This window comes from Pleurodeles waltl, chromosome 10, assembly GCF_031143425.1.
Source record: "Pleurodeles waltl isolate 20211129_DDA chromosome 10, aPleWal1.hap1.20221129, whole genome shotgun sequence".
NCBI lineage: Eukaryota > Metazoa > Chordata > Amphibia > Caudata > Salamandridae > Pleurodeles > Pleurodeles waltl.
The window spans coordinates 134,184,516-134,207,498 of record NC_090449.1 but is presented as its reverse complement, the minus strand read 5'-3'; the positions used below and the strand labels follow the sequence as shown (position 1 = coordinate 134,207,498).

Sequence of the window (22,983 nt, the reverse complement as noted above, 5' to 3'; positions counted from 1 at the left end):
CCTTAAAGGAAAACGAGATGCATTACAAAAACGAAAAATGAAACGTTTTGGTTTCATTTTTTCAGAGCAGGCAGTGGTCCGCAGGACCACTGCCTGCTCTGAAAAAATGTTTACATGGACATTCACAATTCCCTTTTGCAAAAGTGTTAGCACCCATTTGAAATGGGTGCAAACTGCGATTGGTTTGTGCCCGCGTTCGTGGTCACAAAACAATCCTACATTGCACTGCGAGTCGCAATTAAGAAGGGAACACCCCTTCCTAATTGCGAGTCGCAAACCCGTTTTGCGATTCGGTAACCAGGTTACTGAATCGCAAAACTGGGTTTGTGCATCGCAATGTGCTTTTTGCACGTCGCAAACAGCGAAAGTCGCTGTTTGCGACATGCAAAAAGCTACCTACATGTGGGTCTTGGTCCCTAATTAGGTCTGGTGTTAACAAAGACATTTTGTTTTATTATACTTCTATTTCTCTCTCTTTCGGCTGGCTTTACTGTGAGTGATCGCATTCTGCTCTTCCACAAGGAGCATATTGGCACACAAAGTAGTTTTGTTCAGTGTCAGGAACTACAGTGGCAATCAGTGACGTAACGAAACTGGAGGGTGCCCCTTTGCAAAGAACATGGAGGAGCCCCCTCTCCAGACTCACTCAGGGCAGGTGCTGTGCTGAAGGGGCCCCCTGGAGGGCGGCTGCGGGGCCTTTGTTATGCCACTGGTGGCAACGTGTGCTTTTAGAGTTCAAAAACTTTTTGGGTTTTTTTTGCCAGTGTTTGTTACAATGTTGAGGACCTGGTAGCTCCCACAACAATAAAGTGTTACAAAAGCCATGTCAAAACAAGACACGCATTGATGAAACTAAAAGACTTATAAAAATATGTCAGACCAGTTGGCTTTGTCAGTGTTTGTTTATTTTCATGCTTCCCATATTCGTGTTGAAAATGGTTACACTGATTTTTCATTCGAAATATTTTTGGGAAATACTAGCATGCATCAACACATTTTACTAAATGACACTTAATTTGCATCTAATCAGAGAGCATTCTGGGAGCATTATACTTAGCCTCATAGCCTAAACTTTTCAAACATGTGTATACACGGTTTCTTTTTTTGTACTGGAACCAACGTCAGTAGTGAAGTGTGACCTTAAAACATTTATTTACAGTACTCACCCTAATAATGAAGGCTTTCAAATAATGAACCATAAATACAAGTTCGAACAGCATTATCTTTTGGCAACACATTACCTCAACTGCAGAGAGTTCCACTCTCTGTAAACAGGCAGCCAAAGGGTTTGTGATGCAGAGGGTTGGGCCTACTTGTCCCAAGGACAAAGTAAACAGAAAAACTTGTTGCCCTTGACCCCAAACAAGATGTCCCGGGAGTTGGGCGATAGGAATTCCACATCCCTGACATTCCACCATTGCAGAGAACAGTGCGTCTGGTAGTCCAACACTAGATCTTCTAGGCGACCCTGTGACTGAGACTATTGGCAAATCAAATACTGTTGTAGGGGACACATGTAGTCTGGCATGTAGAACAATAGTAATGCATCAGGCCATCATCCCCAACAAGCACACAATGGTCTTGACTGTGCAAGTATGATTCTCACTAAAATTGAAGAGTAGGGTTTGAAAATTCTGGACACAAACGGGGTTGGGATATTCCAACCCTAGATACACATTCAAAACAGCCCCTAAATAAGGTTGCATCTGTAGGGGCTGTAGGTGAGATTTGGGAATGCGGAGATTAAAACCCAGGATGTGAATAAGGTCCACTGTCAACTGAGTGTGTTGTTGGCACTGGGGTAACATGCTGGCTTTGAAAAGCCAGTCGACGAGGTAAGGAAACACATGACTGTTTTGCCTTCTCAGTTGTGCAGTGCCTACTGCTAAGCACTTTGGGAAAACTCTGGGAGCAGTAGGGACTCTGAATGGAAGGTCCTTGAACTGGCAGTGTTTGCCTGCAATAACAAATCTTAAGTATTTCTGATGTGCAGGGTGAATTCAAATGTGAAAGTAGGCATCTTTTAGATCTAGAGCTGTCATAAAGTTGCCTTGCTGTAGGAGTGGAAACACATCCTAAAGGGTGACCATATGGAAGTGTTCTGACAGGATGTACTTGTTCAGAGGCCTGAGATCGAATACTGGCTTGACAGTCATCCTTTTTGGGAATCAGGAAGTACAGGGTGTATACTCTTGTCCCTTGATGTGGTAGCAGAACAGGCTCTATTGCCCCCTTGAAAAGAAGAGATAGGATCTCTTGTTTGAGAAAGATTAAGTGTTACAGAGATAGCTTGTGAGTGCGAGGGGGAAAACTGGGAGGAGTGGTGGTAAGCGCCAGACAATAACCCTGTTGAATAATGTCAAGGACCTATTGGTCCGTAGTAATGGTGTCCCATGTTGAATAGAATTGTTGGAGCCTCTGCCCGACAGGTGTTGGATGAGCGGGTGGAGGTAGTCATTGCATGGCAGTGGAGGAAGATCCCCTCCCTTTGTTGTTGGTGCCTCTATAAGAGCCTCTATAAAATCCTCTAATATTGGTGGATTGAGATTGTCTAGGGTGCAAGGTAGATGCCTCAGCGGTGGAGGACTTGTATGAGCCTCGGTATCCAGTGTGACAAAAAGTGCCTCTTTGTGAAGGGGACTGAAGTGCACCCATGGCCTTAGCAGTGTTCGTGTCTTTTTTGAGTTTTCCTAAGGCAGTATCCACCTGTAGCCCAAATAGGCACTCCTCATCAATGGGTATACTGAGGACTGCCTACTGGACCTCAGGTTTAAAATCTAAGCAACGTAGCCAAGCATGCCTCTCAAGAATAACATGGGTGTTAATGCCACAAGCTGCTGTGTCTGCGGCATCCAGGGTGCACCTGATGAAATTATTAGAAATGAAGTTTCCTCTGCAACTATCTCTTGCCCCCTATTGCAAAGCTCATCAGGTTAGAATTGGAGCAGCAACTCCATTTTGTCCCAATGAGCCTGGCCGTACCGGTCCAGTAAGGCTTGGAAGTTGGCTATCCATCAGTGGTTTGCGGCCTGTGCTGTCACTCTTTTGTCCGCAGCATCTATTTTCTTACTTTCTTTCTCAGGGTGGGAGGAGAGTCCCCAGTGGCCGGACTGTTTGCAAATTTACGACCTATTGTTGCTACAACAGTCTCGGTGGAACCTGTGACCTGATGTATAGCAGGTCAGAGAAGGCGGTCTTGCACTTTTTGTCCACCCTAGGCATGATTAATCTAGAACAGACAGGCTCCTTAAAAATATCCTCTGTATGGCGAAGCATGTCGGGAAGATAATGTATGTCTCTGTATGTTTAAATTAGTGAGTCGAACAGAAGTCCTGCTTGACGGGGTCCTTATGCAACTCCACGTTGTGGAACTCAGCTGCCCTAGCTACTAAAGTTTGGTAAGAGGGAGTGTCCTCAGCTGGTGAGGGGCATGCAGGGTAGAGGTCAGGGTCGGTCATTGGAAGGAATAGGATCAGGGTCATATGTGTCCCAAGGGTCTATGTCACTGTGAGGCCCCCTTTAATCCCTAAGTGGAAAACAGAGGAGAACCCTGAGGTGTGTAATCCCTGGGTAAGGGTGAAGTGGGGAAATGGGAAAATGGGAAGGGGTGGAGATGAAGATGAAAGTGGAGGATGTAGAGGAGGAAAAGGCCTAAGCGGAGGGCTGATTGACTTGTCCTTGGTCTTCTTTTTAGCAGGGACAGGAACATCCAAAGTCTTCTGGAAAGAGTTTTCACTTGAAGAGCACAGGAGAGGAAGGAGTGGCAATAATCCGGCCTGTACCTCCTGTATTTAGAGTCGGCGCTGACGAGCGTCCATAGTTTCAAAAATTGGCTCGCCCAGAGAAGGGGTGGTGGAGGACTGGACCAGAGTTTCAAGTTTCCAAGGATTTCAGCTACGAAGATCTCAGCACCGAAGGTTTTAGTGGGTGATTTGGTCGGCACCGAAGTGGAGGCTGAAGGCTCGGCCCTGAGGTTTGGATTGAAACTGTAACAATCTCTGTACAAGGAAATGGAGGTCGATGCCGAGGACGATGACTTGGCCTTAATGGTTGATTTTGGTAACGAACTAGAGGGCGGGGCATCTTTCGGTACCGACCATGGCCTGGTGGTAGTGGAGGACCGGCGAGCTTAAAGGGGGGTTGGAAAGTCTTTCTGAAAGTCTTCTGGTGGGCAGGAGGGGCCACAATACTTATTTGCTGGGCAGAAGTGATTTTGTGTTTTTTGAAGTCAGACTAGACATCCAAGTCTGAGCTGTCATGAATAGAGAGGGCTTCCTCCTACTGTGCACATTCCTCCTGAGAATGTTCCTCCTGAGAATGTTCCTCTCTGAAGTTGTCCCGGGTTTCATCCGGCATCTTCTGGGCCATCTCCAGCCGACGAGCTCTTCGGTCCTAAAGAATTTTCTTGAAACGGAAAGACTTACATTTGTCGCAGTCTGCCTCACAATGATCTGGGGAGAGGCAGAGGTTCCAAAGGAGATTATGGTCAGTGTGTGGAAATTTGGCAAGGCACCAAGGAGAAAAGCAGAATGGAATCTTTCTATCAGGGAATCATTTCCATCGGTGCAGCGTGGAAGGTAGGCCGAAGTGGGTGCAGTCATTTCCATCGGTGCCACGTGGAAGGTAGGCCGAAGTGGGCGGCTGGCACCCCAAAGGGCGGTCGGTCAGTGCCCGACCCGATGAAACGAGAGCGCTAAGATAAGAAAGCCCGAGCAAGGACAATACCGTCAAAATAATGTAAGGTAGAGAGAAAGCTGAAACTAAGTGAGTCAATAGATGGAGCGAAGACACACGTCTGAACCCGATGACGGAGAGAAAACAACCTAACAAAGAAGTTGATGCCATTGTGCAATATCATAGAGAGGAGGAGTCTCTTGATTCCATGACTTGAAAGACGTCTTCGAAGAAAAACAACTTGCACCACTCCGGACCCAACACTAGATGGTAGGAGTATGAAGAGCACGTGTACCTAACAGCCACAAATGTCATCAAACATATGTTTTTATTGTTTAAGAGAAATTTTTCCTAAATAAACGATCCTTTTGAATTGAAATTCAGTTTCCTTTGACTACATTAAGGAGAGCAATGCAGGATGTGTGTAGGGCATTGACACATGGTTCACTTGAAGCTGTGAGCATGCATAAATGTCCTCCAATAATGAGGACTGATGGAAGCAAGGTAACAATTTGGAGTGCCACACCGCATGCCCTTATCTGCCTACTAAAAACAGTAGATAGCCAAAATAACAGAACAACAGGTCTCTTCTGCAATTTCATTCAAGGCATAAGCTGGAATTATATTTGAGTACAAGAAAAGGGAAATGAGCTACAACTAATGTTCACTGTTGTCCACAATACAGAACAACCAAAAAATAATGATAACAGAAATACAGAAAATGATATTTATTACATATGTATGTACAACAACGACACAAAACCATGGTCAAAGTTAGATATATAAATATATACATATTCACAGGGGAAGACAAACACTTATTTCTTTAAATATACCTACACATATATACAATGAATAGACAAAGACAGAGTGTCACACAAGACAAGACAGAAAAGATAATAGAAACATAACACTGAAAAGATAAGATCCAAATTGGCCAAAATATAATAAGATACAGGCTAAATATACACTTTCTCTTTCTGGAGCTTTAATAATATTTGTAATAGTAACATATTGTAATTCAAATCTTGATTACGTCTCCGTCTAACTGATTTATGAAAGAATTTATTTTTTTACTTTAACACTAAAATTCGTAGTCCATCAAAACAACTGTAGGAACCAAGCCTACGCGTGTTTCGGCGGTAACCATCCAATTTGTAAGGCCGCCTTCATCAGGGCAGTTCCTTTTCAATATTTAATAAATAACGTCGCGTGTCTTATCAGTTCTCGTCCTTCCCGTCCGCATTAATCCAAACGACGGTATTGATGAGTTCCCTCAGAAAAAAGGCAAAGAAGGGCTGATTCTCTAACTTCAACTTCTGATCACAAAGAGCTCCTTGTGTAGGCACACAACCAGATATGCAGACCTACCCCAAGATAGTCTTCAAGATAGCAACATTTCTAGGGGGATAATTCCACACAACTTCCATCAATCTTCCATCATCCCTTGTTATGTGGGGAGCCCCTTGGGAAGTAGCATGCCGAAAGCGGTCACTATTCATATGTGCCAGCAATCCACGGGGGTAACCTACCCTGGCGTGCTGTCCCGCATTATAAACTTGCATGAATAGCTGTACTATATCTTTTACAATGCCACAGTCTTGTGTTGCATAACTGCTTCCTACAAACATTGATGCATAATTTCAGTCGATATTGATACACCCCAGAGTTGCAAAATCAAGCAACATCGAACTTAGGTCAACATGTTATCAGGATAAAGCTCTGCTGGTAATACAAAAGTGGCAGCCCATTCTAGCACTATCAGGGGGATAAACCAGATACCCCTATTGCGCCAACTCTAGAGAAGTAACCAAGATACAGAACCTCAGCTAGACCTTTTCCAAAAAAGGTTATAAGCAAAGAAGGGTAAATCAATAACTGTTGGTTGACCCTTAGGACGCACACCCATTGGACATCACCTAAAGTAGACACCATGAGCCATGCTTATCAATCTGCAAGGTTTTCCTGCACTCAGATAATTCAGCAACAACAGGCATCTATTGAAACACATTCACTGACTGTTGAATTATCAACATGAAGATGCCGTTCAGCATTCAGAAACTTGTCGAAAGGGGGCTTGTTAAATGTTCTGAGGAGCAGCGCACAGCCCGCCCGATGGATGGCCAATAAGCTGCACGCAAAGACCATTTTCCTTCCAATTAATTCATCCTTTCACTATCCATATTTGAGTAGAGAAATAACAGTACTAGAATGAGCTTCCCTTTGCTGCCAACACAATTATAGGACCAGCAGGAGGGTAGTCTCACAGAAGGATCTTTAGGAGTGTCCTAGTTTCCTTCCTGACAATATAGTCACTATCATACAGCTGCACTTACATAATTGGTTCCAGGAATTCTAGCACTAAGGCTACGTTCTGTGATGCAGAAGTGGGTACCAATGTATCAAAAATAACAACAAGTGAATTAATGTTGATGATATTACATCTTTGCACTCTCTTTTCCGATGCCAGCACAGGGAGTTATTATCTGGTGATAAATGTTTTAAATGTCTACACACATCTAGAGACATTGGTTCAAGTCCTCACAGTTGAGTCCTTCTGAGAATGCATACACTGTTCATGTGGGTAGTCAGTCATGCAGTAATTGTGTGAAAGACTCAAGGGCTGTGGTCTTTCTCCATCCAGTGACAATCAGAGGTCCATCAGTCTTTAAGTTATCATCCAAATGAACTGATACTAATACATGGAAAACATGTAAAAATGCAGAAAATGTCACTTACTTACTCAGTGACAAATACTCAGTCGACAACCATTTTACTGTCAAGATGAACTTCATGACAGATGTTTATGGCAGCTAAGGAGGACTTCAATGGTAAGAATGCCAAAGAAGGAAAAACTGCCTTCGTTGAGGACACATACTAGGCATCTGAAACATTCTACACTAAGCTAAAGGACAGAATGAAAATGTCACTTACCCAGTGTACATCTGTTCGTGGCATCAGTCGCAGTAGATTCGCATGTTTTGCAATAGCTCGCCATCTGGTGTTGGGCCGGAGTGTTACAAGTTGTTTTTTTTTTTCGAAGAAGTGTTTCGAGTCACGGGACCGAGTGACTCCTCCTTTTGTCTCCATTGCGCATGGGCGTCGACTCCATCTTCGATTGTTTTTCCCCGCAGAGGGTGAGGTAGGAGTTGAATTGTAGTAATAGTGCCCATGCAATGGAGTGACTAAGTATGCACGTATTTAAGGTTGAGATGATACATATATAAATAATTGGAGGTAACTTCCAAACTGCTACAGGCTCCCGGGGAGGCGGGTGGGCACATGCGAATCTACTGCGACTGATGCCACGAACAGATGTACACTGGGTAAGTGACATTTTCAGTTCGATGGCATCTGTCGCTGTAGATACGCATGTTCTGCATAGACTAGTAAGCAGTTATTTCCCCAAAAGCGGTGGATCAGCCTGTAGGAGTGGAAGTAGTCTGAAATAATGTCCTTAATACGGCTTGACCTACTGTGGCTTGTTGTGCGGATAACACGTCTACACAGTAGTGCTTGGTGAATGTGTGAGGCGTAGACCATGTGGCTGCCTTACATATTTCTTGCATTGGGATGTTTCCTAGAAAGGCCATGGTAGCACCTTTCTTTCTGGTTGAGTGTGCCCTTGGTGTAATGGGCAGCTGTGGTTTAGCTTTAAGGTAGCAGATTTGGATGCATTTAACTATCCATCTGGCTATACCTTGTTTTGAAATTGGGTTTCCTGCGTGAGGTTTTTGAAAGGCAATAAAGAGTTGTTTAGTCTTTCTGATGTTTTTTGTTCTGTCAATGTAATACATCAATGCTCTTTTGACATCTAATGTATGTAGTGCCCTTTCAGCTACGGTCTCTGGCTGTGGAAAGAACACTGGAAGTTCCACTGTTTGATTTAGATGGAACGGTGAAATAACCTTTGGCAAAAATTTAGGATTGGTCCTTAGGACGACTTTATTTTTGTGTAGTTGTATAAAAGGTTCCTGTATTGTAAACGCCTGAATCTCGCTTACTCTTCTTAGGGAAGTAATGGCGATGAGAAATGCCACCTTCCAGGTTAGGAACTGTATTTCGCAGGAGTGCATGGGTTCAAAAGGTGGACCCATAAGTCTAGTTAGGACAACATTTAGGTTCCATGAAGGAACAGGTAGTGTTCTTGGTGGTATAATTCTCCTAAGGCCCTCCATGAATGCTTTAATGACTGGTATCTTATATAGGGAAGTTGAATAGGTAGTCTGCAGGTATGCAGATATTGCTGCAAGGTGAATCTTAATGGAAGAGAAAGCTAGGTTAGATTTTTGTAAGTGAAGCAAGTAACCCACCACATGTTCTGGAGTTGTGTGTAATGGTTGTATTTGATTAATATGGCAGTAGCAAACAAACCTCTTCCATTTACTTGCATAGCAGTGCTTGGTGGATGGCCTTCTGGCTTGTTTTATGACTTCCATACATTCTTGGGTAAGTTGTAAGTGCCCGAATTCTAGGATTTCAGGAGCCAGATTGCTAGATTCAGCGATGCTGGATCTGGGTGTCTGATCTTTCGGTTGTGCTGTGTCAACAGATCTGGCCTGTTGGGCAATTTGATGCAGGGTACCACTGATAGGTCTAGCAGCGTTGTGTACCAGGGTTGCCTTGCCCAAGTTGGTGCTATCAATATGAGTTTGAGTTTGCTTTGACTGAGTTTGTTTACCAGGTAAGGAAGGAGAGGGAGAGGAGGAAAAGCGTAAGCAAATATCCCTGACCAGTTCATCCATAGGGCATTGCCTTGGGATTGTTTGTGTGGGTATCTGGATGCGAAGTTTTGGCATTTTGCGTTCTCCCTTGTCGCAAACAAGTCTATCTGAGGTGTTCCCCAGAGTTTGAAATAAGTGTTCAGAATTTGGGGGTGAATTTCCCATTCGTGGACCTGTTGGTGATCTCGAGAGAGATTGTCTGCGAGTTGATTTTGGATCCCTGGTATAAACTGTGCAATTAGGCGAATTTGGTTGTGAATTGCCCAATGCCAAATTTTCTGTGCTAGCAGGCTTAACTGCGTGGAGTGCGTCCCTCCCTGCTTGTTTAGATAATACATTGTTGTCATGTTGTCTGTTTTGACGAGAATGTATTTGTGAACTATTATTGGTTGGAAAGCTTTTAGTGCTTGAAAAACTGCTAGAAGTTCTAGGTGATTGATATGCAGTTTTGTTTGATGTACGTTCCATTGTCCTTGTATGCTGTGTTGATCGAGGTGTGCTCCCCACCCTGTCATGGAAGCATCTGTTGTTATTACGTATTGTGGCACTGGGTCTTGGAAAGGCCGCCCCTTGTTTAAATTTATGTTGTTCCACCACAGAAGCGAGAGGTAAGTTTGGCGGTCTATTAACACCAGATCTAGAAGGTGACCCTGTGCTTGAGACCACTGTGATGCTAGGCATTGTTGTAAGGGCCTCATGTGCAGTCTTGCGTTTGGGACAATGGCTATGCATGATGACATCATGCCTAGGAGTTGTAATACCATCCTTGCCTGTATCTTTTGTGTTGGATACATGCGTTGTATGATGGTGTTGAAATTTAGAATTCTTTGTGGACTTGGAGTGGCTACTCCCTTTGATGTGTCTATTATGGCTCCTAGGTATTGTTGTACCTTGCGCGGCAGAATGTTGGATTTTGTAAAGTTGACGGTGAACCCGAGTTTGAAGAGGGTTTGTATGATCTGATTTGTGTGATTTGAGCACTGTATGAACGAATGGGCCTTGATTAGCCAGTCGTCCAAATATGGGAACACATGTATTTGCTGCCTTCTTATGTGTGCAGCGACTACCGCTAGACATTTGGTAAAGACTCTTGGTGCGGTTGTTAATCCGAAAGGCAGTACCTTGAATTGGTAATGTATTCCTTTGAATACAAACCTTAGGTATTTCCTGTGCGATGGGTGTATTGGTATATGGAAATAAGCATCCTTGAGGTCTAAAGTTGCCATGTAGTCGTGTAGTTTTAGCAATGGCAATACTTCTTGTAGTGTGACCATGTGGAAGTGGTCTGATTTGATGAAAGTGTTCACTACTCTGAGGTCTAGGATTGGTCTCAGCGTTTTGTCCTTCTTTGGTATCAGAAAGTACAGTGAGTAAACTCCTGTGTTTATTTGTGTGTTTGGCACTAATTCGATTGCATTCTTTTGCAATAGTGCCTGCACTTCTATCTCCAGGAGATTGGAATGGTGTGTTGTTAAATTTTGTGCTTTTGGTGGTATGTTTGGAGGGAATTGTAGAAATTCTATGCAATAACCATGTTGGATAATTGCTAGAACCCAAGTGTCTGTAGTGATTTCCTCCCATGCTTTGTAATAATGACCTATTCTTCCCCCCACTGGTGTTGTGTGGAGGGGGTGAGTGACCTGTGAGTTATTGTTTAGTAGTAGGGGTTTTGGGGCTTTGAAATCTCCCTCTATTTCTAGGGAATTGCCCTCCTCTATATTGTCCCCGAAAACCTCCTCTATACTGTCCCTGGTAAGTGGACGGTGTTGCTTGTGAGGTGCTGGCTTGTGTGCTTTGACCCGGAAACCCCCCTCGAAAGGGCGTTTTACGGAATGTGCTGTAATTCCCTCTGCTCTGCGGGGAGTAGAGTGCGCCCATGGCTTTGGCAGTGTCCGTATCTTTTTTGAGTTTCTCAATCGCTGTGTCCACTTCTGGACCGAACAGTTCTTTTTCATTAAAAGGCATATTGAGAACTGCTTGTTGAATCTCTGGTTTAAATCCAGACGTTCGGAGCCATGCATGCCTTCTGATAGTTACAGATGTATTAATTGTCCGTGCAGCTGTATCTGCAGCGTCCATGGAGGAACGTATCTGGTTGTTGGAGATGGTCTGTCCCTCCTCAACCACTTGTTTTGCCCTATTTTGGAAGTCCTTGGGCAGATGTTCAATGAGATGTTGCATCTCGTCCCAGTGGGCTCTGTCATAGCGCGCAAGTAGTGCCTGGGAGTTCGCGATGCGCCACTGGTTTGCAGCTTGTGCTGCGACTCTTTTACCAGCTGCATCGAACTTGCGGCTTTCTTTATCTGGGGGTGGTGCATCTCCAGATGTGTGAGAGTTGGCCCTTTTCCTAGCTGCTCCTACAACAACAGAGTCTGGTGGCAGCTGTGTAGTGATGAAAACCGGGTCCGTAGGAGGCGGCTTATACTTTTTTTCCACCCTTGGTGTGATTGCCCTACTTTTGACCGGCTCCTTAAATATGTCTTTTGCGTGCCGGAGCATACCAGGGAGCATAGGCAGGCTTTGGTATGAGCTGTGGGTGGAGGAGAGTGTGTTGAACAAGAAATCATCCTCGACCTGTTCTGAGTGGAGGCTTACGTTGTGAAATTGTGCTGCTCTAGCCACCACCTGAGAGTACGCGGTGCTGTCTTCTGGTGGAGATGGCTTTGTAGGGTATGCCTCCGGGCTGTTATCTGACACTGGGGCGTCGTATAGGTCCCATGCGTCCTGATCTTGGTCACCCTGGCTCATGGTGGTGTGAGCTGGGGAGTGTGATGGAGTTTGTGCTGGTGAAACGTTAATCACGGGCGGAGGAGAGGGTGGTGGTGTAACTCTTTTCACCACTTTTGGTTGTAGTGCTTGTTCCGTCTGGAACTCCAACCTTCTCTTTCTCCTAATGGGGGGAAGGGTGCTTATTTTTCCTGTCCCCTGCTGAATGAAGATACGCTTTTGCGTATGGTCCACATCAGTTGCTTGTAGCTCTTCCTCAAACCTATGCTTTTGCATTTGGGAGGTTAGCGAGTGCTCTTCTGTATAAGAGCCTGAAGCTGGGTCGCTTGCAGTTTGTTTCGGCATCGAAACTTTGTCTGCGTGTTTTTTCGGCTCCGAGGTGACTTTTTTCCTTTTCGGGGCCGAAACCTCTCGGCGTCGATCTGTTTCGGTGCCGCTGTCTCGGCGTCGAGCCTTGTCCACACCGGCATCTCGGTGTCGAGGCTTGTCTCCAGCACTTTCTCGGTCCCGAGAAGGCTGCGTGCCGGTGTCTCGACCGGAGTCGGACGATCTCGGCACTGTTTGGGCCTTTTTCGGTGCCGACGGTCGGTCACCGAATTTATGGGTCGAGCCATGGCCTGGTGGCAGTGGCGTCCCCTGGGCCTTGTAAATGTTTCTTTGTGTGGTTTTCGACGTCTTACTCACGGTTTGTGTATCGTCGAATCCTTCGGAGTCTGAGTCTTGGATCGAGAAGGTACCTTCTTCTTCCTGTTCCTCGAACTCCCGTTGGGCTGTCGGTGCGGACGCCATTTGAAGTCTTCTGGCTCGACGGTCTCGGAGTGTTTTTCGGGACCGGAACGCACGACAGGCCTCGCAGGTGTCTTCGCTGTGCTCAGGTGACAGGCACAGGTTGCAGACCAAGTGTTGGTCTGTGTAGGGGTATTTATTGTGGCATTTGGGGCAGAAACGGAACGGGGTCCGTTCCATCGGCGTTCTTCAGCACGCGGTCGGGCCGACCAGGCCCCGACGGAGGATCGAAAAACTACCCCGAAGGGCACCGGAGCTCTTCGATCTTCGATGCGGTGTGGAATCTAAGTACGCCGATCCCGAACGCAACAATACCGACGAAAATCTTCAGAAATTAGCTAATTTTCCGTTCCGAAACTCGGAGCGACAGGAACACGTCCGAACCCGATGGCGGAAAAAAAACAATCGAAGATGGAGTCGACGCCCATGCGCAATGGAGACAAAAGGAGGAGTCACTCGGTCCCGTGACTCGAAAGACTTCTTCGAAAAAAAAAACAACTTGTAACACTCCGGCCCAACACCAGATGGCGAGCTATTGCAGAACATGCGTATCTACAGCGACAGATGCCATCGAACATGAGATTTCTTAGTTTTTAGATTAAAGGCTGAGATTTGGATTTACATCAACTTTTTTTTAATTCAGCTCCTGCAGCTGGTCCATCTAGGGCACTTCTAAAAGCATTCCGACTGATAGATGGACATGTTTGCCTGGAGCCGCATGTTTTCTCTTTCAATTTTAGACTTTATCGCCATTCAATATCAGACAACTCAAGGTCACATTTTCATATGCAAACAGGCAGAAATTACATCACTGCCTAGTTGTTTTTACACCATAAACATTACAATTCGGTTACATTCAAGATGTGAGAAAGCTGCTAATAAAAAATTTGAATTATGTGGTATACTGAAAAATTACTGGAAAACATGTTGAAGTTTGGAAGCTCATAAAAGTTAGGAAGCAGAAATCTAACACATGCAGGAAAAAGAAAAGCAAGTTATTTGCTACCCACAAGGCAAAGGGAGAACAAAAATATTTTATATTACAGAACTGCAAAAAGAAACATAAGCAGGAGCTTATCCCTAAGTGTGGCATTCACCTATGGGATGAAATTCTAGTATACGTAGTGCAAAGTTAGTGTAAAATAATGTTTTAATTAAAATCTCTTCAATCGCAAGTCCTTAGGAGGAGACGTTCAGTACTAGGCGTGTTCACTCAATGGTTTTCTGAAACACAAAGTTTGGTTCAACTAGAAGATTGGAGTTAAGTACCTTACACAGACCAGGGCCCTATACTCCCCAAATCTGCCTCTGTGTTTGAGCCTTCTGAAAAACTGTTGTGTGCAATGAAGCGTGTAGTTCATGATTCAATGTTCCGCTGTGACAAACAGTGGAATTGGTACCAAGTAAAGGTATTTTCCAAATAGGCTTTTCGAAGAGCACAGAGTTCCCTGACCTTGATCTTTGTTTCACTGAGAGCCAGTGAAGCACTTTCACCACTGGTCAGATGTGTCAAGTTTGTAGCGGTGCGTGATTTTGCAGCCTTTGGAATCTGTCAAAGAGGTTCATAGCAAATCTTCAAGTTATTGACTTTTCATGAAGTTGATTTATGTTCCATGGCTTTGGAACACTTGAAAGACAAGGATTTCTTGCCGGACCTCTTATCATAAGGATTTCAATTATAGCTCCAGTCATGCAGAGGAAGCTCTCCTCTATTTCACGGAGGAGCTGCTCAAAGAGTGTGTACAAAAGAGGTGCTCCAAGAGTGTGATGATGTTAGCTTGTTTTTCTGTGTTGTTTTCGAGCTAAAAGTAGATTTGGGTGTCATCAGTCTTTATTGGCATTACTTAATGACACTAACTTTAATAAATGGCACATGGCCCAAGAATGCAATCAAGTAATTGCAGCCAAAGTAAATATCAAATGGATTAGCTTTAGGCTGGGAGGAAGGTACAACGGTAGAGTACAGAAGGTGCAGGTACATAGGTTTGATAGACCAATGATTGAGTTCATAATATATGTTATTGGTTGTTTTCTCTGTAATGTATAGAAAAAAACAATCTAGGCTACAGTTGCCTAAAAAATGAACATCAGACTAAACGTTGATTTTTTTTTTAAAGCTGAATACCTCTTCTTTAGGTGCCTGAACAAGGATGAAGACTACTGAACTCGACAAAGAAGGAAAATCTACTTTTGAATCTCCTTTAAAAGACGTTTTGAAGCTTAAAGACACACAATCTATGTTTTTATATTTCTCAAATGTCATGAAAGGATGTTCTATGCACCATTTTATTACTGTAGTATTATTTGGTGACAACAGCAGGATTAGGGAAAATCATGAAGTAATTTACCTCGGATCTCACCAAGTCCATCGAAAACTGTTCTCTGCATTTCATGCGTTCCTCCAGTCGTGCACGGATTGGTTATTATGTATCCATTAGCGGAGCTGGCAGAAGTGGTCACTACCCGGACCATTGTGACTGTGGGTGCTTGCTGAACAACATGAATAGAGTGACCAGAAGGTTGCTGAGAAGTAACGATCGAAGCTGGCATGTAAGTCACTGGTTTTGCAAGCAGACTGGATTGCCTTGGAGGAACAGCCATAATTACTGGCTGGGCACTAACCGGAGAACCTGCAAATAAAAGGAACAAAAACTTCAAATCATTTTGGCTCATGTAGTAAAGTTATTAATGTTAATTTAAAACACTGTCAAACTCATTAAACGGGACAAAGTGAAAACGAAATAGATCTAGCAGTCGTTCACCCTGTGGCCAGGAGACCACTCATCCTTTTGAGTCATGCTCCAGAAACACGTAGGCAACTTGTGTGTGAATGTATGTGTAGTTTAACCCTAGCAGAGATCAACTGAGGACTGCATATTGAGTCACCAAGTTTCTGAACTATAGGACCAAAAGACAGACAAGTCCTGGGCTTTGCACACCTCAACTTCCCAGCACCACTAGAGACCTGGTGCAGTTCTGTCTCTTTCTACCTTCAACGTTTACAGACAACACAAACTTCTGTCATACTATATATCTGTGCAGGAAACTGCACATTAATGTAAAGACTTAGTTGAAGTATTTAGGGTGACAGACTTACCGCTTGGCTGTTGTCTAAGTACATGCTTAACTAAAATCTTTAACACTATGCATACCTCAGAGCACCTCTAGAGTTAAGTGTCAAGTGTAAGCTGTAGTGTCATGAGTGAGGTACTGCGTTGGAGCACATGGTTCTGAAATACATTACAGGATAGCTTCATCAACCTCATAGGCAATCTGAAATTCAGCCAAATACAACCCCTTAAAAGTGCACAATACCACCACAATGGTTGCACTCCTGTGTTGTTTTAGAAATAAAATAAATAGATCACTAACTAATGGCACATTCTTAAAACTGCACTCTAGCACTTGTTCACAGCTACAACGAACACTGAGTGAGCTAAGATATGCCTTCTCCCAGAGACAAGGCAATCAATTAATTCCCGCTGAAAAAAATATACGCACTAAAGTACCGAGTAGCTATTGGTTGGGTCTCACAGATCTGGACACATCCAATACAAAACACGTGCTCCACAAATGTATTCCTTTGCTCTAGGTTTCTTCTATGCCACCTTACCTACGCATTCTACTGTATCAGTATCAGGACACCCTGATAGCATGCTCTGTGACTGAACATTATGATGATGATATTAAACATCTACTGTTGAAAGGGTCATGCTGTGGATTATCTACAACAATGTTGCGGTAATAAATACACTAGTTGTTAAATAAGTCCACAATGCTGACTATTCGCAGATGGACACAAGTTCTCTCCATGAGTACATGTTAGATGGTGCAAGTGCCGTCTGTGACAATAAATATACTTTGACAGCACTTCTGCTTCTTTCGGACATATGAAACACAATTATGGTAATAAAGTTATGAATCAATTTTATCCATGACTCGGGTTCTAAAACCTGTTAAGTACAAATGCTAATTTTCGAAAACTAAAAAGCAGGGATGCGTTAGCAAGTACCACATATGTCTCAGCAGCCAAGTGTCACCTTCTGAGAAATTGAAGCATTCAACATCCGTACAGACGGTGGTTTTCTGATTACCTTTTACAATTGGATGAAACCATACAAACTTTGTGTCTGAGTCGTGCACACACGCATACATATACATTCTGGTTTGCAGATTAGTACATCACAACTTTGTTCTTCATATCAGTAGTGTACTAGCTTGCAAAGTGTGCCTCAAAGTTACTCTTCTATGCCAACAACCATGTAAACATATTGGTCTTAAAAGGAGGGGTTCTTGTCTTTGCTTCAGTCTTAGGCAGTGAAATCAAAACACAGGCTGTTCAACAGACAAATAGCCAGAACGCTTTCTATACCATTAAACAAAGTGAAGGTAGGGCTTGACAGATTCAAATACATAGTTGCAGGAAATAAAGTGCCATGAGGCAGCCAATCACATTTAATTCTTTTTAATGCACAAACTCGATTTTAATTCCACCTGCCTGCAATGAACATCTTTGAGAACATCAAAGATCATCTTCATAATTTTGGACAACTATCCAAACTTTAGTTTTGGTTAATAGCAGTGGCCTGGAGTAGGTTTAAAAGTAAAGTTGGCACCGGGACAGATTGTGAAGGCATCAATAACTGATTTTTAGGTCAAGCGCACAAGCACTTTGACCTCTTGTAAGAATTGTGGGCCTTTAACCACGTCCACTGCGTGCCCATCACTTTCACTTGTTCGAGGGCTTGCCTTTCAAAAACCCTTTATCATCATTGGTAAATGATTTATGTTTGTCCCTCCTTGGGGTGGCTTTGTTACCGCCTTGCAGACTACCCATGTTACATGGATATTACACAATTGCCAATACGTTTTATTGCGAGCGAATTTCTTTTTGTGTCTCTTCTTCGCGCTCATGCTGGCCATGGCGCTTTGAATCGGCTCACTTATGGCAACTGTTTTACTGTTCATTTTCAATTTATGTGGCAAGAAAAGTCCAGTTAGGACTTTAAAACACTAATAACTAACTCTCGCGAGACCAGTTACATTGCAAATGCTTGTTTTTTTTAATATAGCCCGCATCAGGATGTTTGGGTTCGTTAAATTCAATTGGAGGACCCTGGGTGGCTCAAGAGGACTGGCACACACTTGCTAGACTATGTCAAATGGGTTTGTCAGTTTCAATATAGTTTCCAGTGGTTGAATTCCAACAAACCAGACAAACAACATCACAATTTGTTATGGAATGGCAACGTTTTGAAGTGATGTCAAACAAATCTCTTATTTAGTCCAAGGAGTACATTTTCCTTTTTCTATGAATTGCCCACACCAGGGTGCAGAAGCACATGTGAGGTTGAGAAATTTGCTGACAGTTCAATTTAAATAGGTTTTTATCCTATCTATAATTCAGTTACTTTTATAGCAATTAAATTAACGTGTCTTGATTTATTATTTCTCTTGGCGAACCCTACCAAACATACCTAACAGAGCAATAATCGTCCAAGTGATTGATTTTCATTATACTACAAGTTGTGCTTAATTTTAAGTGCATTTATTCATATTAATTCCACATTAAACAATGCACTTCTTATTACTGTTAGGGATTCGGTACTTGGTACCTAGGAAATACCAAACATCATCTAAGCTGGTTGGTTTCTGTTTGAGGATTTGGACTTCTATAAGCGCATATATTTGATTTAGGATCAATTTGTGCTTTTTTCTGAAAGTTTCCAAAAGAGCGACATTTTCCACAGTAAACAACTGAACATGTATATGTCTTCTAAATGTGGTACTGTTTCAGAATAATATCTGAAGCAGAAACTTAAAATGCAACAGAAGAAACTTACCAGGTGCACTCTGCGAGTACCGGTACTCTGGAACAGAAGCTAGCTTTGATCCAATGTCATGATCATGTGACACAGGAGATCCTTCACGAGACAAACATTCCGGGGTCTGCATGCCCGGTGACATTAGGCCAGGGTGAGTAGGTGAGGCAGGCGCACTCCTATATTATGTGTTTAAACAAAATGCCACAGTAAACCATATATGGGAAACAAATACACATTACATATGTTTATACCCAGTTCAAAATCCACTATATTTTCAAAATGGGCATAATGCAACCAAAAAAATCTCCAAAGATAGGAACACATTGTAGAGGATGCCCAACACCAGTATGAGTCTTCAAGCAAGTACATGCTTGCTGAACTGATAAGGAGACAAGATTGGATTACTGACTGCAGACTACATCATATGGATGCTGCCTTTCATGTAAACTGAAGGTCACACATCAATTGATGGGTATTCCACTCTGTGATTAACTTATTCAGTAGACGGAGTTGTTCCAGCATATTTGCATCCCTAAAATACCATTTTCAGAAGAGGCCTGCATTAACTTCAAACTATTTGGGAACATCCCTATGGAAGCGGCTAAGGACAGATTTGTCTTTTTTTTTTTTTTTTTACAATTGTCAAATGCTGTTTCGAAATTGAATAAACTAAAACATCTTTCACAAATTCTTAAATTGATCCTGTTAAAGAAAACTGAAGTGCCCTATAATCAATTTTAAGTCCAGAAAGAGTTGAACTTCTTGCTAATTCTAGAGGTCTAACAGCATTTCATAGTGAGAGTAAAGAATCACTAGGGAACAAAACAATCTCTTTAAGATAAGTCCAAATATAAAACACCTCCCCATTGCTAACAAGCTAATTATGTGATTTACAATAGCTTGAGCAGATAGATAATTCGTCCTTATTATCCAAGTCAAGGGCACCATATTTTCAGATAAAAATATTATCCCGTAAGGAACACGGATTAAAAACTAACCTTTAGAACTAACGGTAGCCAACACTTCACAACATGGTTGAAGGGTAAAACGAAACTTTATGTCAGGTGGGGTTTCCACCAGTGCGTGGGCAGTACGAGAAAAGTTATCAAAGCAGTGTAAGTGGTGAAAAGAAGTGCGTGTGAACCTATCAACAGTCACATAACCTGTATGGCTTATTACGCACATAAGCAACATACCTGGGATATTTGCCTCATCACTGAGAGGAAGACAAACAAGTTACTTACCTTTGGTAATGCTTTCTCTGGTAGAGACAGTATATACTTGTGGCTTCCACACCTTTTGAATTTCCCCAATGCTCTGGCATTTCATGGAAATTTAGCTTCATAGCTCTCCTCCTCGACGAGGACGCCATAATGCCACGGTTCCGCACGCGACTTCGTGACATCATCAAAGCCAAAAGAAGCCCTCGTCTACGTGCTGGCGTCAGTTTCCATCAACTTTTTTCATGGTGTACAGGTAAAACCAACATCACAAATACCATATCTTGTTGCAAACTTCGATCAAAAACATTATATCTATACATATAACGTATATGAAAAACAACATCGTACAGCATTTACAAATAGATTTATTTTTGGTATATACAGACAAGCAACAGGGAGGCGGGTGGGTCAATGAGGAATCCACTGGTAGATACTGTATCCACCAGAAGCAACTTGTTCTTCAGATGGATACATCGAACTGTGAATTCCTCACCTTTTGAATAGAATCCCCAATCAGTCCCACACTCCGAGGTGGTTGCCTGTCTGCTTATACCAAAAAATCTTGCAAAACAGAACAGGTAAAGTGACCGTCCCTTCTCACCTCTGAGTCTAAGCAATAGTGCATTACAAAGGTGACGAGGGAGGCCCAAGCTGCTGCTTAGCAAACATCAACCAAAGACACACCGCAAGCTAAAGCAGAAGTGGAAGACCTAGCTCTAGTGGAATGAGCTCTAATACCTTCAGAGGCTCTTTGTAAGCCATTGCGTAGTAGATTTTTATGCCGAGGATGATACACCTGGACAAAGTCCTTTTGTGCACAGCCTTGCCTTTCATCTTTCCTATGTGGCCGACAAACAATTGATCGCCAAGGTGGACATCACGTGTCCTGTCAATATAGAAGCTCACAGCCCTTTTAGGGTCCAATCGATGATGCCTTTCCTCCTCCTTAGATGGATGGGGCGGAGGATAGAAAGTAGGAAGGGAGACAGACTGGTCCAAGTGGAACGGAGTAACCACCTTTGGCAGGAAAGCAGCCCTGGTTCTCAATACCAACTTATCTGGATAGAAAGTCGTGAAGGGGCTTCACACGTAATGCCTGCAATTCACTTAATCGTCTAGCTGACATTATAGAAACTAGAAAACAGTTTTGAATGCAAGTTATGTTAAATGACCACTAGGTAAGAGTTCAAACAGTGTACCCATAAGGTGAGTACCTGATTAATATTCCACTGAGGCATAATAAATGGAGTGGGAGGAAATTTATTTGTAAGTCCCTTAATAAACCATAGCACTATAGGGGATTTAAACAGGGAAGGTTGGTCGGGTAAGCAAAGGGCACACATATGTCTCTTAACTGTTGCAATTGCACAACCCTGCTGTGCCAGGGAAAGCGTAAAATGTCAGATAAACAGGATATTTAAGGGGTCAACAGAATTTTTTTTTCACACCACTTTATAAATTTAGCCCATCTGCAGCATACATTGACTTGGTGGAGTGTTGCCTGGCTGATAAAATAACATCCACCACGTCAAAGGGGAGGGAAAAAGAACTCGGGTTGCCCGTTCAATTTCCAGGCATGTAGGTGCAGGCTCCAGAGGTGGGGAATATAGAATCTGCCCTTGCGAGAGGAGGTCCTCCATGTGAGAAAGACGGAACAGAGGGCACAGAGAAGTGAAGGTGGTCCGTGTACCACACCCTTTGTGGCCAGTCCAGGGCTATTAATATGACCTGGGCCAGGTCTTGGCGAATCGTTCCCAGAACTCGAGGAATCAAGGGTATGTGGCGCAGGGGGGAACATGTAAAGCAGCTGGAAGCCCCAATCCAATTGAAACTTGCCCCTACTGCCCCCTGCATCGTATACCGGAGGCTGCAGAATGACTGGCAGTGTGCGTTCTCTTGAGTGGCAAACAGGTCTATCTGAGGGGTACCCCACAGCCAAAAGAAGTAAAGCACCACCTCCAGATGGAGACGCCACTCGTGATCGGCTGAAAAATGCCGACAGACTGCCTGCACATGCGCTCAGAGCCCCGGTCAAGTGATTTGCTATAATGCAAATCCGATGTTCCTGATCCCAGGACCAGGATTTTAGAGTCTCTCTGCTGAAAAGATACAATCCTACACCTCCCTGTTTGTTTATGTACCACATTGCGGTAGTATTGTCTCTCAAGACCTGCACTGACTGACTGCATGGAAGGGAGGAAGGCCCTGAGAGCCAGACTTGTCTCCAGCAACTCTAACAGACTGATGTGAAACAACTGTTTATCTGGAGACAAAATTCCCTTGATCTCCAGGCCCCCTAGATCTTCTCCCCACCCTAGAGTGGAGGAATCCGTTCTCTCTGTGTCCACTGGACGTGGAGGACAAAACGGCCTCCCTTGTAATAGATTGCCGTTCACATCCCACCATCAAAGATCCAATGCAGCGTCTCAGGAGATTCTGATCGACTCTGAGATCTGCTGTGTTGAAACCACTGCTTGCGGGGGCACCACTGAAGGGCATCATGTGCCAGCGTGCATGGGTGACCAACAGAATGCAGGACGCAATCAGACCAAGCAGGTGTAAAACCTTCAAACTAGAACCATCACTTCATTCTGAAACATCGAAATCATAGCCCGAACGTCTTGAATCCTCTGCAGAGGAAGGCAGGCACGATTCACTGTGGTGTCCAGTACTGCCCCTATGAACAGGGTGTGCTGAGAAGGATCTAGGTGAGACCTGGGCACTATTAAATAAAAGCCCAGGTTGTACAACAAAGGAGTTGTCAATTGTGAGTGATGCAGTAACAACTCCAGAGACTTGGCTTTGAGCAGCCAATCGTCCAGATAAGGGAATACTGGTACTTCCCACCTTCCGAGATGTGCTGCAACCACTGCCATCACCCCTGTGAATACTCAAGGTGCAGAAGTAAGACCAAAGGGAAGAACCACAAACTGGTAATGCTGTGGCCCCACTGTGAAGGGGAGATACTTCCTGTGCGATGGCAGAATGCAGATGTGAAAATAAGCATCCTGCAAAATCGACCGA

The 22,983-nt window shown here is 43.6% G+C and overlaps 1 protein-coding gene across 1 annotated transcript in view; it reads right to left on the bottom strand.

Annotated features, from left to right (window-relative positions):
• FOXK1 (forkhead box K1) overlaps positions 1–22,983 on the bottom strand; it is a 299,423-nt gene that overhangs the window by 56,351 nt on the left and 220,089 nt on the right. Inside the window, exons 6-7 of the mRNA XM_069209974.1 lie at positions 18,755–18,912; positions 15,260–15,541 (exon numbers count right to left, since the gene is read on the bottom strand). Of these exons, the coding sequence (XP_069066075.1) occupies positions 15,260–15,541; positions 18,755–18,912 (440 nt within the window). The remainder of the gene's footprint in view (positions 1–15,259; positions 15,542–18,754; positions 18,913–22,983) is intronic.